At 46.3% G+C, this 17,002-nt stretch overlaps 3 protein-coding genes across 3 annotated transcripts; all 3 read left to right on the top strand.

Moving 5' to 3' along the window:
• The first annotated feature begins 566 nt into the window (after positions 1-566).
• LOC129600546 (BTB/POZ domain-containing protein 6-like) lies at positions 567-2,559 on the top strand. The gene is made up of 6 exons (XM_055499101.1): positions 567-794; positions 940-1,222; positions 1,308-1,492; positions 1,741-1,876; positions 2,096-2,263; positions 2,323-2,559. Exons 1-6 carry the CDS (start codon positions 610-612, stop codon positions 2,557-2,559), a joined length of 1,194 nt encoding a protein of 397 aa, XP_055355076.1. The 5' UTR covers positions 567-609.
• A 1,826-nt stretch (positions 2,560-4,385) lies between these two features.
• On the top strand, positions 4,386-6,837 carry LOC129600544 (BTB/POZ domain-containing protein 2-like). Its single transcript, XM_055499100.1, has 7 exons — positions 4,386-4,558; positions 4,647-4,769; positions 4,931-4,999; positions 5,077-5,102; positions 5,245-5,371; positions 5,556-5,691; positions 5,932-6,837. The coding sequence occupies exons 1-7, from the start codon at positions 4,386-4,388 to the stop codon at positions 6,469-6,471; spliced, it is 1,194 nt and encodes a 397-aa protein (XP_055355075.1). The 3' UTR covers positions 6,472-6,837.
• An 8,887-nt stretch (positions 6,838-15,724) lies between these two features.
• On the top strand, positions 15,725-16,774 carry LOC129600543 (BTB/POZ domain-containing protein 2-like). The gene is made up of 4 exons (XM_055499099.1): positions 15,725-15,745; positions 15,888-16,014; positions 16,198-16,333; positions 16,574-16,774. The coding sequence occupies exons 2-4, from the start codon at positions 15,914-15,916 to the stop codon at positions 16,772-16,774; spliced, it is 438 nt and encodes a 145-aa protein (XP_055355074.1). The 5' UTR covers positions 15,725-15,745; positions 15,888-15,913.
• The last annotated feature ends 228 nt before the right edge of the window (positions 16,775-17,002 follow it).

Raw genomic sequence — 17,002 nt, 5'->3', positions numbered from 1 at the left:
CCGTCGTCTCATAAAATTTTTCTTAAAATTACAATTTTACGATATCTTCGGTTAACCGGTGGTTAACCGGTGTACGTCAACGCGGTTACCCAAACGCACCGGTGTGCGCCGGTGTGGTTTTTCTCAAAAACCGCACCGCCTGCACCAATTTTTTTCTCAAAACTGCACCGCAATTTTTCCAAATTGCACCGGTGCACTGGTAAAAAACCGCACCGTTAACAACCCTAAGCGTAACTCGCGGTGTAACTCGAAATTCGGTTTCCCTGCATAAATAACTTAACTCTTAGCGCAACTCGCACGCTCCCTGTAACTCTTAACTCTGACTGTGGGTCGATTTTCCATAACTGCCCAGGTCTGCTGCGGACTATACTGGGGCAAAATAGCTTATGGCTATTTAAGCGCAGTGTGGGGCAAAATAGTAAAAGGCTATTTTGCCCCACATACTGGGGCAAAATAGCCAAAAGCTATTTTGCCACAAACACTGGGGTAAAATAGCCACTTCGATAAAATTTTGCTGATATTCTGAAAATTTCGTTCGCTTAGAAATCCAGAAGTGCGTCTGAAATCGCAGTTTAAACTGGTAAAATTTCTGTGGCAACAGATTCCATCATGTGTCTTAATCCGACATCGGATACCAGCGGCATCAAAACCATCACTGGCAGCACGAAACACCGTGGCGGTGTTGGAGAGCTCGCAGATCGCATGAAACACATGTTGGCCAGCGGAGAGTTCACTGATGTGCAGTTCGTCGTGGGACGCCAATTTGGCCAAGATAAAGTGTTCTCTGCACACAAGTAACCGGTTTATTATCACCTGAGAGACCTAATTTTAATACGATGCAGGAATTTGTATCAGTTTTAAATTACGAAATTGGTATCAGTTTTAAATTAAATTACGATAGGTTCGAACTTCGACGTGAAATAACCGCAGTTTTTGCAGGAGTATTTTGTGTAACAGCAGCAAGGTGTTCTACAGCATGATTTGTAACAGCGTGGCTGAATCGTGTCCGTTGGTTATTCACTTTCCTGACATTCCTTCCGACGCGTTCGCCAACCTGCTCAGTTATGTTTACACTGATTCGGTGGAAGGCATCAACGAGACAAACATCTTTCCAACGCTGCACTGTGCTGACAAGTTCGGTTTGCCTTTATTGGTGGATGCCTGCTGCGAGTGCATCATCGGCTGCGTTACTAAGGAAAACTGCCTAACTATGCTGGAAAATGTTGGTTCTCCACGGATGATGTGCAACACAGTACACTGTAGTGACTGTACAATGAATAAAGTTCGACACATGCTTTTCGCTGCAGGTCAACCGTTGGTGCCCGGACTTGGACAACATTGTGGACAAGTGTATGGACATTGTCGATGAATTTGCCGACGCTATATTGCGCTCGGAGCAGTTCAACAGCATTGGTCATGACAGCCTGCTGATGATTCTCCAGCGTAACTCTTTGTCTGTTGATGAGAATGTCGTTTACGTGGCTGTAGAAAAGTAAGCGAATTTGTAATGAATTATTTAATCTTTTAAATTGACAAATTATTATACCGTTTAATAAAAATTAAATTTTTAAATCATAGTTATTGAAACTTGACTTTTCCTTATGATGTGTATGCAGCCTTGAACGGGGTCGAACCCCAGATTGTGTGCGGTGTTAAACTGTTAAATCTGAACTTATATCAATAACTATGCTGTACAGTTTGCGCTGAAATTCTGAATACCATATCCACCTTGTCTCGTAGTTGGTCGATGGAGGCTTGTGAGAAGCGCAGCCTGGAACAGTCCACCGCCAACCGTCGCGAAATGTTGGGAGCCGCGCTCTTCCTTGTCCGCTTCCCTTTACTCAACGACATTGAACTCGCTGTTGGCCCTGTTCAGGTAATTCAGCCGTGGCTGATAATGATAGTCCCGTTCCTTCGATCACGATGTAGTGTTAAAGCAATTGACCTGGAGTACAGACCTGTATTGTATATTATTGGCTTTATTTAGCTTTCTGGCTGGCAGACTTATTACTGAATGAACTGTTGCAGGTCTGATAATATTTCTAGTCAACAGTTATAATGTTGCTAAGCATACATTACAAGCACTTGCTTGTAGAGTGCTTTACTGCTTTCGACGGAGCTGCGTGACCTGTTCCTCTATAAGCACGCTCCGGAAAAGCCGGCCCTCCCGTTCTCGACGGAGCCGCGCCGCTACATCCAGCACAACTTCGACCTGGATGCGTATAAGAACCGCGAAGCTGTGTTCGCGCAACACGCGACGATGGTGACTGGTATCCGGCCGAGTTTATTATGGAACTCGATTGTCAAAATATTATTATCCAGTGGTGCGGAAAAGGGCATGCGTTCAAATCGATGAGGACGATCGTCCGTGCGACCGATATTCTTCAGCGCGGCCAGCGGGTGCACTGCTTGCGGGGCGGGGCTACGTACTGTATGCGGCGCGGAGGAAAGCACGTGGTGGAGATCGACAGCCAGGAAGTAGCGGTTGATTTTGAGGATCTGACGGTGCCGTGGAAAGTCTGGCTACACTGGAAAGTTAAGGAAATCGCGCAACTGTGATGACTCCCCCGCCGACACCAGCGTCGAGCGAAATGTACTTAGTGTTTTTAGTATTCGTACTGTATTGCTTTGTATGATTATTTCGTAACTGATAGTGAGATTCGTCTCATGGATTGCAGCATAACGCGTTATTCTTTACCGGCTCGGTTGACAAGAAGCGGAAGACCAGAGCGGTTTTATTCATTTTTGTTTCTTGCTTGGAATCGTTGTTTTTGTTGTACCTGGTTCACTTTATTCTTCATAAAGGAATTTCTGTTCGAAGTGTTGATTGTCTTCGTCTCGTATGGTAAAATTAATTAGCGTTTGGAAACAGCCGCGAAATGACAGAAACGGTCATATTATGCCGTATCGGTTAAAGTAACGGCAACGCTGTGCACCCTGCATTTAAGATAACTACTGCTGTTAAGCGAATAGAATTCTCGAGCATTAAAAAAAGCCGAATACTCCCCCCATTCTTCCGGTACCGGAATGGGGATTATCTCACCCGCGGAGCCGTAGACCGGTTTTTGAAATTACTGCTGAAAGATCACCCGGATTGCGCGCGACTGAGCACGCACAGCTTCCAGCATCGGAGCCGCTACGGAAGCCGCGGAGCAACAACTCCCAAAGGAGGAAGTCCAGCGCGCCGGGAGGTGGAAGAGCAACTGCGTGGAGCGGTACATCCGAGTAGCTTGTTTGTGGGGCGAAGAAGCCGGGTACCGGCGGAGGGTGCAGGGAGTGAGCGACCTGTTCCCACAGGTAAGATCCTCAGCTGCAATTGCGCACCTCCGGCCATGCCGGCACACTTCAAACTCCAAAACCGCACGCGGAAGTCGCCTCTCACACCATCGAACTCCGGAACCACATCGCGAATTAAAGGCTAATTCAAATTGCGGCTTTACACAATATATGCACATGATAAAAGTCACAGACAGTAGCCGCCACTCACTGGCCTTACATAATGCCGCCGGATAACCAGATTAATGCAGGGAACGGCCCATGTACAAGCTGGGGATCATTACCGGCTGAATTGCATTAAACATTTTATTTTTAGTCTTAACTGAAATAGGATATTCGATACATGTATCTTCAAGACAAGATTCAAATCGTGTAACACTTCACGCTCCATTTCCGGGTCGGGAGTGTCGGACCAGTACCGAGTCGTACGTAGTAATAATCAATAATAGTATTGTAATTTGTAACAATATCTCCCTGTGTTGTAAATATGTTATGTGAATACGTTGCAATTGACTACACAATCTTCAGTGTCTACAGTAGAAAAGGGAATGACAAACACCAATGCATTTTCTTCGTGATCGGTGATTCGTTTCCAAACACGTACTCTACGGTAGGTGATACCGAATATTTCACCTTCATGATTTCATGATTTTCATCAACTGGATTCAGACGCACCCGCCTGGCTGGCAGTCTAATCGTGAATGGACATTGGTCTATGGAATTTTAACGGAGCCGCAGTCACGGACGGCCGCCTCGGTGCACTTTCTGATAAATGCTGACCTCGTGCGGTCAGCAGTTTGACGAATGATCCAATGATCTGTTTTCGGCGTGCACTGTGCACATCAAGAATTCCGTCAGTGCAATCCTGCAGCAGATCTTCGTCAGCAGTTCTTGGCTATGGACTTTGATCTTCTTCACTTCTTTGGTGATTTCGGCGTTGAGTTGTTTGTGGGATTCTCTTGCCTGGTGATCTTGCAGTGATTGGCAAAACGTTGTTAAATTTTGAATCTATTACGAGCTTGCACGAAGGCATCTGTATCCGATATCGATAGCTGCCTGTGTTATACGTTATAGAGAGCAGAAGGACTTCGCTCCGTTTCACTGCAGGCATGTCGAAAACGGCGCCACGCTCGACAAAAGCAAAAGCCAGCACCCCACGACGGGGCCAGATTGACGGGGTCATCAAGCGGTTGGAACGCATGTTGGAGAGCGGAGATCTGAGCGACGTCCAGTTCTCCATAGGACGGGATGTCGGACCAGTGAAAATCCTGAACGCACACAAGTGAGCTCAATAGTCATTACCCACTTAATCCGCGTATTACTGCGAACCGTATGAATGCAGTCCTTTGCTGATCCGTACTTTTGAACAGGTTCGTGCTCAGCAGCGCCAGCGATGTGTTTTACATTATGTTTAACGGGAGTCTGCCCGAGAACCGCAACGGTCCCATAGATATTCCGGATATCCCTCCTCAAGCATTCCAAAATATGCTGAAGTAAGTATGACTTCGCAATCTGCCGGAGTTTAAATTATTAGAACCAGTCCAGAATTAAAGTGTCAGCGAACCAGCGCCACTGGTTCGCTGGTTCGTCTGAAAGCTGGTTCGTCTGAAACTACGTTTTTGTGGGTAAAAGTCGAAGATATGTACTGCGACAGGTACATCTACACCAGCGAGAAGCAGGTGACATTGGATGATGTCTATGCGACAATGCAGTGCGCCGACAAGTACGATTTGCCACTACTGACTGACTTCTGCCTTAATTACATCATGCAGAATCTCATCGCGGACCACGGCAACACAGCCCGATACCTACTGCATCTGGAACATGTATGTCTGCTTAAGACTGCCCTTGTGCATGCGCCGCAATTGACAGTAGTCTCGCTGCTTGACATTTATTCGATTTTTCTGCAGGCACTGACCTGGGCCGTTGGATTTGATAGTGTGGTAGAAAACTGTCTGCATTACGTAGACGTGCACTGCAAGGAACTCTTCAAAATGGAAGAATTCAGTGAACTACAGCCCAGCACGCTGCGCACTATTCTGGAACGCGATACGTTGTTTGCCAACGAAAACCTCATTTGTGTGGCTGTGGATCGGTAAGGTGACTAAGGTCTAGCTAAAGATAGATTGCAGATGCGTTCAGGCCCGCGCTGGGGGGTTTTTGGTAGGGGGCCAAAAATTGAAAACGAGAGGGGTGGCCGCCCCCATCGCCCCCCTTCAAAGCGGGCCTGGATGTAATTAATAACCGGGATCCGTGCAGTTATCGTTTTATTTTCGCAGATGGGCGGTAGCTGCTTGTACTCGGGGCAATTTGGAGCCCACACCCGCTAACCGGCGTGAGGTCCTGGGAGAAATGTTCTACCTGATCCGATTTCCAGTCATGACTGTCATGCAAGTGGCCGACTTACCTGCAGATGTAAGGTTGCATATGTTTTACAGATGTTAGATTGCATATATTTACCGGCAATCCAGGCCAGGCTCGAGAATTAAGAAATTTGCCGAACCGGTGGGAAGCTGACTTATGCGTAAAATAACTAAATCGTGTGTATCTGTAGTTGTGTGTCGACACTGGCGAGTGTCGATAAAGTGTATAAAATTACTGCGTTTCGGTTGTGTACCACAAGCAAATGTTTAAGTAATAGTGGCTTGTTTGTAGAATGGATTGTTGGAGGCATCGGCGTTAGTGGAGATGCGGCACCATAAACATCGCTTCCCCACACGTCCCCGCCGGCTCCCGGTGATTCGCATCGGCGGCAAGGACTTCCGGCACAAGGAAGAGATCTTTTTCAAACGGCAGCCAAACTGGCGTCCGGCTGCTGTGATCGGAAAACGTGGATCCTCAGTCTTTATCCGCTCTAAAAACAGCAGTCAGGTCTACCTCATGCCGACAAGGAATCTAATTAGAGCGTCGGATATCTTGACTGCCAATCAGCACGTTCGACTCTCGATTCCCGGTAGTAAGGATCGTTACAAGGAGGCGCGATATGTCAGGCTGGAAGGGGGCTACCACATCGTCAAAGTGGGCCGCAAAGAACAGAAAGTTAAGTTCCGTCAGGTTTTCGTGGAACATGAGCGAGTAGAAACGTGGAAGAAAGCCAGTGATCAGAGCAGTAACCGGAAGAAAGATACCCCGTTAACGAAGAAGCGAAAACGGGATGCCGCTGACAGCCACGCGTTATCACGAGACAGCCCATAAATGCCGGAATATCTACTTTATTTTCTCCTAATTCCCCGGAACACCAAAACCAAACCAATGTCTTATCTGCAAACGAAAAGGTCGCCTATGTAACTGCCAGTGGCCATGCGGCTAGTTACAGGAAATTCGCGCCACCAGAACGTCGGGCCGGACTGCTGACTCGTCGCTCGATTGTAACAGATGTCTTCAAAAGTTCCTATTCGAAAATTATCTGCGTATTTCAATTAACCGTTTTTCAAGTTGGGTATTCTTCAGTTCAGAGCGCTTCCTATAATGCACTGTTTTACTTTTTTGCTATGCTTTAACGGAGTTTCCTGACATCTTCCAAAGAAAACGAAATTTTACTCACTCTATCTCATGATTTCATCCACCAAAATTTGTTAAACGTAAGTCATACACTATTACGGCATCATAACAACTGGCCAGGAAGTGTTTTGCCGATTTCCGCGCCTCCGCTTGAATCGAAACTTGGAGAGCCTGTTTCACTACAAACGTTCTTGAATATTTTATGTAGCTGTTGTATTAGTATTATTAAAGGTTTTTCTTAGTAAAACACGTTTTCCTGCTAACCAGGGGATAATTAAGTTCAATTCGGTGACCCCCACGACCGGGCTAAAAGCCCAATAGGTCGACCATTCAAAATCCGTTTAAGCCGAAAACACTTTCATTTATATAGAAGTAGTAAAGTACTGATTGTTTCACAATAGTTTGCCGCTTAAGATTGCCGGCATATTAATAATGTACAGATGCAGATATACGAGTATTATACAATCATATGCTTCGATAGCGATCGGTGCGTATAATGATGGTTGTTATCAAAAATGACGTGGGAACTGGAGCCTTTATGCGATTATGATGCCGGTGGCCTGTACTAAAAACGCGTATACGTACAGATTAAGAAAAAACACAGCGACGTCTTTACCACATTCTGCGGAAGTTCTCCTGGCAAATGCAACGATACCATCGAAATTCCCGGTATTCTTCCCAAAACTTTCGAAAATATGCTAAAGTAGGTACAGAGTTTGTAATGTGGGTGCGCTTCAACTTGTAAACTGATCCTACAGTTTTTTAAGGTCGACCATCAGTTTTTCATCGCCATTGATTGGTAGTAATATGTATATTCGTCGGCTTGTGCTTGATAGAGATATACATATTTATACCCATGAAACGGTGACGACAGCGGAGAATGTCTTTCCGACGCTCAAGTGCGCCGAAGTACGACTTGCCGCTGCTGGCAAAACACTGTTGTACACGCATCCTTACCGATCTCCATGCCATTTTCCGTAGCAGTGTTGTCTAGGGTTCTTTAGCTGTTGTGCGAACAGTACTTTTTTATAGGCTCTAAAATGGGCTGTGGATAACCCAAGTGTGGTGGAGAACTGCTGGCACTATGTGGACGTTCACTGTGAGGAGGTTCTCGAGTCGGAACGGTTCAATAAACTGCATCCCACCACACTGCACATGCTGCTACAGCGGGATAGCCTCTCGGCTGCGGGCTGTCTGAACAGCATTTACTTGGCGGGGGATCGGTAAGTCGGCCAAGCGGTATTCAGTAGTTTTGTGTGCCGGGCGCGTACTTCCCAATACGAAATAATGGATTTGTCCCGACCCCGATATCCTATGGATCCAAAAGCGTTGAGGAACGGTAGCAAAAAATTGCCTTCGCTCTACACCTTTTCTTTTGTGGCGTAGCAACACCAGCCGTATTATTCGAAGCTCTTGGTTGTTTTGGTCACTATGGTCAGTTAGAAAGTGCGTGACGTCGTGACACCTTGCCAGTAGATTTACTCAGCGGCACGGTTTTTTACTCTTTCTGTAAATCAGCAAAACAGAAAGTTATAAAGGAAACTACATAAGTAATTATTTACAGCTTTGGGAAGAGTAAAGACGTGCCTGTTGAAACTGACAGATTGCTGAAACATCCGTGAATGCGTCGCTTTATGTGTGCATGCTTATAATTTAAGATGCATGCTTATATTTCTCACCCGGTTAGCTATTATCATATTATGGTATGTTTTCAGTCGCGACAGAATCTTTGGTTTACGAGTGGAAGTACAGACAGTCGCCTCGAAAGTACGCTAATGTCGATTATGCCAACTGTTCAGATGGGCTACGGCTGCCTGCACTCGGAGCAATCTGGTGCCGTCGCCCGCTAACCGGCGCCAAGTCCTGGGAGAATGTTTCTTCCTGATCAGATTCCCGTTAATGACTGACATCCAACTGGCTGACGGTCCCGCTGACGTAAGGCGAATATTGAGTAAATACAACTCTCCCTCCAGTAAATATGGTTGAGATCGCTTCTATAGTGCCCTTTTTCTGTGTGGTTTGCTGGCGCCATCAGATCTAGGGGACATCTATCTGTACTAGGGTTGTTAACGGTGCGGTGCGGTGTACACCGGTGTGGCTTCGGTGCGGTTTTTTACAGAAATCGCACCTACTTAATCGGTGTAAAGCGAAAAACCGCACCGGACGGTGTCGTGAAAATCGAAAATCGCACCGCAATTTTTTACACCGCACCGCACCGGTGTACACCGGTGTAGCGCGCATCAGTACTGCAACAGCGAAATGTTACGCGCTCTGCGCTTTCCTCTTTATCCCACCGGAATTTTTGGGCTTAAGTTAAACTTCCTAAGCATCCCCAGCAGGATGTATCCAGTCGTAGCGAAACTGTTACAAAGACGTAAAACATCCAAAAGGGATTTCCAAAAAATTTCAATGACGAAAAAAATTGTAGAGCGTGGAAACTGTCAAACGCTTGCGCTACAGTGCTTCACATTTTCTTTCTTATGGTAGCCCGGTTGTTGCAGCAGCTACAGTATCAAGCCGATAATTATTCAAGCCAGCTTCAAGTACAGTACTGTATAACTTGTGAGTGAATATTCCAGAAGATGCGCAGAGTCAAAACGCGGACTTACATAGAGCATCTGCGACTTACATCGAAACGAGAAACAGGCGTACCAAGTCCCAATTGGCTGGGCTTCGATGTAAGTCGCTTTTTGCTCGATGTCTGTCGGTAGGCGTCGACGAAAACCGTTACGAACAGGGGCGTACCTTGTAACGGGTCTAAGCGACGCCCAGGTACTTACAAACTTCGTGTTTCCGCGATTTTTATTGGTGGGTCAGCATTCTGAGTTAGATCGAGGCTGCCCACCGCCAATAGCAAAATTCAAAACCACGTGATCGTTTCTCCATACTTTGGGCTGACAGCGACGGTTAAACAGTAAAACGACAGGGTTTTCCGTCTCTTTTTAAGTTCTTGTCTTCTAGTTAGTTGTTGAAATCAGAAATATAAAACTGATATGCATCTATAGTGCAGGAAGCCTGTGTTCTGGGAATCCAGATAAGACAGTGCAGTATAGTGTTTGGCCAGATGCACTCCTGTTTATACTGATCGCTTGCTACCTGATTATCGTTCAATTCAAAATAATTTGAATCCCACCGCAGCTGACTAGCGTATTACAAATTGATTCCGACTTGCCAAAGGTCCATGAATCCTTGTGGCTGTCTCTAACGATTTGTGGTATACTTGTCATGTATTACTGCCGTCGTATCGCAGGAACCCTGCGCGCTGGCTACCAGCTGTGGGTGTTGATTGCAGTGCATTCTGTGCTTGAATTCCTGATCGGATGTGGAAAACCGACTACGATTTATACTCCTGGACAACCCCATTTTTGGTTTTTCGTCCGTATATTTTGACAGAGAATTGTATGTTTTTCTTGACCGTGTGGCGGGTTCCGCTGTGATCTAGCTACCCGAAGTATTTTTAGTATATCTTGTTGTATTTTTTGTTTATTTTAGCTTAAAATAATACTGCATAGCAGTACCTTAGCGCGCCTTGTTTTGGTACTTTTAAACAGGTTATATGTCATTGTTTAACTTTTAGAAATGTAGTGCTACAGTTTATCGTTAGAAGCATAATGTCAGCACAGCACGCATATTAACTGTCAGTCTGTATGTGCTGACTGTTGTGCGCATGCGGTCGAGTTTAGCCCGTACATACATACATGCAAGACGCGTAAACGGGCGCGGTTTTGCGTTCGATGTCTGTATGTAAAGGGTGAAAAACGTTGTAAGTAAGTCCCCGAAGCGCCTATGCGCATCTGGTCTATTTTTGTACGTTACAGACTTACGCCCGTCATGGCCCGTGCGCTTATTAGGCGCGAATCCGGTGTGCACCGTCGTCTCATAAAATTTTTTCTTAAAATTACAATTTTACGATATCTTCGGTTAACCGGTGGTTAACCGGTGTACGTCAACGCGGTTACCCAAACGCACCGGTGTGCGCCGGTGTGGTTTTTCTCAAAAACCGCACCGCCTGCACCAATTTTTTTCTCAAAACTGCACCGCAATTTTTCCAAATTGCACCGGTGCACTGGTAAAAAACCGCACCGTTAACAACCCTAAGCGTAACTCGCGGTGTAACTCGAAATTCGGTTTCCCTGCATAAATAACTTAACTCTTAGCGCAACTCGCACGCTCCCTGTAACTCTTAACTCTGACTGTGGGTCGATTTTCCATAACTGCCCAGGTCTGCTGCGGACTATACTGGGGCAAAATAGCTTATGGCTATTTAAGCGCAGTGTGGGGCAAAATAGTAAAAGGCTATTTTGCCCCACATACTAAAGACAAAATAGCCAAAAGCTATTTTACTAAACACTGTGGGTAAAATAGCCACTTCGATAAAATTTTGCTGATATTCTGAAAATTTCGTTCGCTTAGAAATCCAGAAGTGCGTCTGAAATCGCAGTTTAAACTGGTAAAATTTCTGTGGCAACAGATTCCATCATGTGTCTTAATCCGACATCGGATACCAGCGGCATCAAAACCATCACTGGCAGCACGAAACACCGTGGCGGTGTTGGAGAGCTCGCAGATCGCATGAAACACATGTTGGCCAGCGGAGAGTTCACTGATGTGCAGTTCGTCGTGGGACGCCAATTTGGCCAAGATAAAGTGTTCTCTGCACACAAGTAACCGGTTTATTATCACCTGAGAGACCTAATTTTAATACGATGCAGGAATTTGTATCAGTTTTAAATTACGAAATTGGTATCAGTTTTAAATTAAATTACGATAGGTTCGAACTTCGACGTGAAATAACCGCAGTTTTTGCAGGAGTATTTTGTGTAACAGCAGCAAGGTGTTCTACAGCATGATTTGTAACAGCGTGGCTGAATCGTGTCCGTTGGTTATTCACTTTCCTGACATTCCTTCCGACGCGTTCGCCAACCTGCTCAGTTATGTTTACACTGATTCGGTGGAAGGCATCAACGAGACAAACATCTTTCCAACGCTGCACTGTGCTGACAAGTTCGGTTTGCCTTTATTGGTGGATGCCTGCTGCGAGTGCATCATCGGCTGCGTTACTAAGGAAAACTGCCTAACTATGCTGGAAAATGTTGGTTCTCCACGGATGATGTGCAACACAGTACACTGTAGTGACTGTACAATGAATAAAGTTCGACACATGCTTTTCGCTGCAGGTCAACCGTTGGTGCCCGGACTTGGACAACATTGTGGACAAGTGTATGGACATTGTCGATGAATTTGCCGACGCTATATTGCGCTCGGAGCAGTTCAACAGCATTGGTCATGACAGCCTGCTGATGATTCTCCAGCGTAACTCTTTGTCTGTTGATGAGAATGTCGTTTACGTGGCTGTAGAAAAGTAAGCGAATTTGTAATGAATTATTTAATCTTTTAAATTGACAAATTATTATACCGTTTAATAAAAATTAAATTTTTTAAATCATAGTTATTGAAACTTGACTTTTTCCTTATGATGTGTATGCAGCCTTGAACGGGGTCGAACCCCAGATTGTGTGCGGTGTTAAACTGTTAAATCTGAACTTATATCAATAACTATGCTGTACAGTTTGCGCTGAAATTCTGAATACCATATCCACCTTGTCTCGTAGTTGGTCGATGGAGGCTTGTGAGAAGCGCAGCCTGGAACAGTCCACCGCCAACCGTCGCGAAATGTTGGGAGCCGCGCTCTTCCTTGTCCGCTTCCCTTTACTCCAACGACATTGAACTCGCTGTTGGCCCTGTTCAGGTAATTCAGCCGTGGCTGATAATGATAGTCCCGTTCCTTCGATCACGATGTAGTGTTAAAGCAATTGACCTGGAGTACAGACCTGTATTGTATATTATTGGCTTTATTTAGCTTTCTGGCTGGCAGACTTATTACTGAATGAACTGTTGCAGGTCTGATAATATTTCTAGTCAACAGTTATAATGTTGCTAAGCATACATTACAAGCACTTGCTTGTAGAGTGCTTTACTGCTTTCGACGGAGCTGCGTGACCTGTTCCTCTATAAGCACGCTCCGGAAAAGCCGGCCCTCCCGTTCTCGACGGAGCCGCGCCGCTACATCCAGCACAACTTCGACCTGGATGCGTATAAGAACCGCGAAGCTGTGTTCGCGCAACACGCGACGATGGTGACTGGTATCCGGCCGAGTTTATTATGGAACTCGATTGTCAAAATATTATTATCCAGTGGTGCGGAAAAGGGCATGCGTTCAAATCGATGAGGACGATCGTCCGTGCGACCGATATTCTTCAGCGCGGCCAGCGGGTGCACTGCTTGCGGGGCGGGGCTACGTACTGTATGCGGCGCGGAGGAAAGCACGTGGTGGAGATCGACAGCCAGGAAGTAGCGGTTGATTTTGAGGATCTGACGGTGCCGTGGAAAGTCTGGCTACACTGGAAAGTTAAGGAAATCGCGCAACTGTGATGACTCCCCGCCGACACCAGCGTCGAGCGAAATGTATAGTGTTTTTAGTATTCGTACTGTATTGCTTTGTATGATTATTTCGTAACTGATAGTGAGATTCGTCTCATGGATTGCAGCATAACGCGTTATTCTTTACCGGCTCGGTTGACAAGAAGCGGAAGACCAGAGCGGTTTTATTCATTTTTGTTTCTTGCTTGGAATCGTTGTTTTTGTTGTACCTGGTTCACTTTATTCTTCATAAAGGAATTTCTGTTCGAAGTGTTGATTGTCTTCGTCTCGTATGGTAAAATTAATTAGCGTTTGGAAACAGCCGCGAAATGACAGAAACGGTCATATTATGCCGTATCGGTTAAAGTAACGGCAACGCTGTGCACCCTGCATTTAAGATAACTACTGCTGTTAAGCGAATAGAATTCTCGAGCATTAAAAAAAGCCGAATACTCCCCCCATTCTTCCGGTACCGGAATGGGGATTATCTCACCCGCGGAGCCGTAGACCGGTTTTTGAAATTACTGCTGAAAGATCACCCGGATTGCGCGCGACTGAGCACGCACAGCTTCCAGCATCGGAGCCGCTACGGAAGCCGCGGAGCAACAACTCCCAAAGGAGGAAGTCCAGCGCGCCGGGAGGTGGAAGAGCAACTGCGTGGAGCGGTACATCCGAGTAGCTTGTTTGTGGGGCGAAGAAGCCGGGTACCGGCGGAGGTGCAGGAGTGAGCGACCTGTTCCCACAGGTAAGATCCTCAGCTGCAATTGCGCACCTCCGGCCATGCCGGCACACTTCAAACTCCAAAACCGCACGCGGAAGTCGCCTCTCACACCATCGAACTCCGGAACCACATCGCGAATTAAAGGCTAATTCAAATTGCGGCTTTACACAATATATGCACATGATAAAAGTCACAGACAGTAGCCGCCACTCACTGGCCTTACATAATGCCGCCGGATAACCAGATTAATGCAGGGAACGGCCCATGTACAAGCTGGGGATCATTACCGGCTGAATTGCATTAAACATTTTATTTTTAGTCTTAACTGAAATAGGATATTCGATACATGTATCTTCAAGACAAGATTCAAATCGTGTAACACTTCACGCTCCATTTCCGGGTCGGGAGTGTCGGACCAGTACCGAGTCGTACGTAGTAATAATCAATAATAGTATTGTAATTTGTAACAATATCTCCCTGTGTTGTAAATATGTTATGTGAATACGTTGCAATTGACTACACAATCTTCAGTGTCTACAGTAGAAAAGGGAATGACAAACACCAATGCATTTTCTTCGTGATCGGTGATTCGTTTCCAAACACGTACTCTACGGTAGGTGATACCGAATATTTCACCTTCATGATTTCATGATTTTCATCAACTGGATTCAGACGCACCCGCCTGGCTGGCAGTCTAATCGTGAATGGACATTGGTCTATGGAATTTTAACGGAGCCGCAGTCACGGACGGCCGCCTCGGTGCACTTTCTGATAAATGCTGACCTCGTGCGGTCAGCAGTTTGACGAATGATCCAATGATCTGTTTTCGGCGTGCACTGTGCACATCAAGAATTCCGTCAGTGCAATCCTGCAGCAGATCTTCGTCAGCAGTTCTTGGCTATGGACTTTGATCTTCTTCACTTCTTTGGTGATTTCGGCGTTGAGTTGTTTGTGGGATTCTCTTGCCTGGTGATCTTGCAGTGATTGGCAAAACGTTGTTAAATTTTGAATCTATTACGAGCTTGCACGAAGGCATCTGTATCCGATATCGATAGCTGCCTGTGTTATACGTTATAGAGAGCAGAAGGACTTCGCTCCGTTTCACTGCAGGCATGTCGAAAACGGCGCCACGCTCGACAAAAGCAAAAGCCAGCACCCCACGACGGGGCCAGATTGACGGGGTCATCAAGCGGTTGGAACGCATGTTGGAGAGCGGAGATCTGAGCGACGTCCAGTTCTCCATAGGACGGGATGTCGGACCAGTGAAAATCCTGAACGCACACAAGTGAGCTCAATAGTCATTACCCACTTAATCCGCGTATTACTGCGAACCGTATGAATGCAGTCCTTTGCTGATCCGTACTTTTGAACAGGTTCGTGCTCAGCAGCGCCAGCGATGTGTTTTACATTATGTTTAACGGGAGTCTGCCCGAGAACCGCAACGGTCCCATAGATATTCCGGATATCCCTCCTCAAGCATTCCAAAATATGCTGAAGTAAGTATGACTTCGCAATCTGCCGGAGTTTAAATTATTAGAACCAGTCCAGAATTAAAGTGTCAGCGAACCAGCGCCACTGGTTCGCTGGTTCGTCTGAAAGCTGGTTCGTCTGAAACTACGTTTTTGTGGGTAAAAGTCGAAGATATGTACTGCGACAGGTACATCTACACCAGCGAAGCAGGTGACATTGGATGATGTCTATGCGACAATGCAGTGCGCCGACAAGTACGATTTGCCACTACTGACTGACTTCTGCCTTAATTACATCATGCAGAATCTCATCGCGGACCACGGCAACACAGCCCGATACCTACTGCATCTGGAACATGTATGTCTGCTTAAGACTGCCCTTGTGCATGCGCCGCAATTGACAGTAGTCTCGCTGCTTGACATTTATTCGATTTTTCTGCAGGCACTGACCTGGGCCGTTGGATTTGATAGTGTGGTAGAAAACTGTCTGCATTACGTAGACGTGCACTGCAAGGAACTCTTCAAAATGGAAGAATTCAGTGAACTACAGCCCAGCACGCTGCGCACTATTCTGGAACGCGATACGTTGTTTGCCAACGAAAACCTCATTTGTGTGGCTGTGGATCGGTAAGGTGACTAAGGTCTAGCTAAAGATAGATTGCAGATGCGTTCAGGCCCGCGCTGGGGGTTTTTGGTAGGGGGCCAAAAATTGAAAACGAGAGGGGTGGCCGCCCCCATCGCCCCCCTTCAAAGCGGGCCTGGATGTAATTAATAACCGGGATCCGTGCAGTTATCGTTTTATTTTCGCAGATGGGCGGTAGCTGCTTGTACTCGGGGCAATTTGGAGCCCACACCCGCTAACCGGCGTGAGGTCCTGGGAGAAATGTTCTACCTGATCCGATTTCCAGTCATGACTGTCATGCAAGTGGCCGACTTACCTGCAGATGTAAGGTTGCATATGTTTTACAGATGTTAGATTGCATATATTTACCGGCAATCCAGGCCAGGCTCGAGAATTAAGAAATTTGCCGAACCGGTGGGAAGCTGACTTATGCGTAAAATAACTAAATCGTGTGTATCTGTAGTTGTGTGTCGACACTGGCGAGTGTCGATAAAGTGTATAAAATTACTGCGTTTCGGTTGTGTACCACAAGCAAATGTTTAAGTAATAGTGGCTTGTTTGTAGAATGGATTGTTGGAGGCATCGGCGTTAGTGGAGATGCGGCACCATAAACATCGCTTCCCCACACGTCCCCGCCGGCTCCCGGTGATTCGCATCGGCAGCAGGACTTCCGGCACAAGGAAGAGATCTTTTCAAACGGCAGCCAAACTGGCGTCCGGCTGCTGTGATCGGAAAACGTGGATCCTCAGTCTTTATCCGCTCTAAAAACAGCAGTCAGGTCTACCTCATGCCGACAAGGAATCTAATTAGAGCGTCGGATATCTTGACTGCCAATCAGCACGTTCGACTCTCGATTCCCGGTAGTAAGGATCGTTACAAGGAGGCGCGATATGTCAGGCTGGAAGGGGGCTACCACATCGTCAAAGTGGGCCGCAAAGAACAGAAAGTTAAGTTCCGTCAGGTTTTCGTGGAACATGAGCGAGTAGAAACGTG

This window comes from Paramacrobiotus metropolitanus, unplaced genomic scaffold, assembly GCF_019649055.1.
Source record: "Paramacrobiotus metropolitanus isolate TYO unplaced genomic scaffold, Prichtersi_v1.0 Parri_scaffold0000182, whole genome shotgun sequence".
Taxonomy (NCBI): Eukaryota; Metazoa; Tardigrada; class Eutardigrada; order Parachela; family Macrobiotidae; genus Paramacrobiotus; species Paramacrobiotus metropolitanus.
The sequence above is the reverse complement of the archived record's forward strand: the minus strand, read 5'-3'. Positions and strand labels throughout refer to the sequence as shown.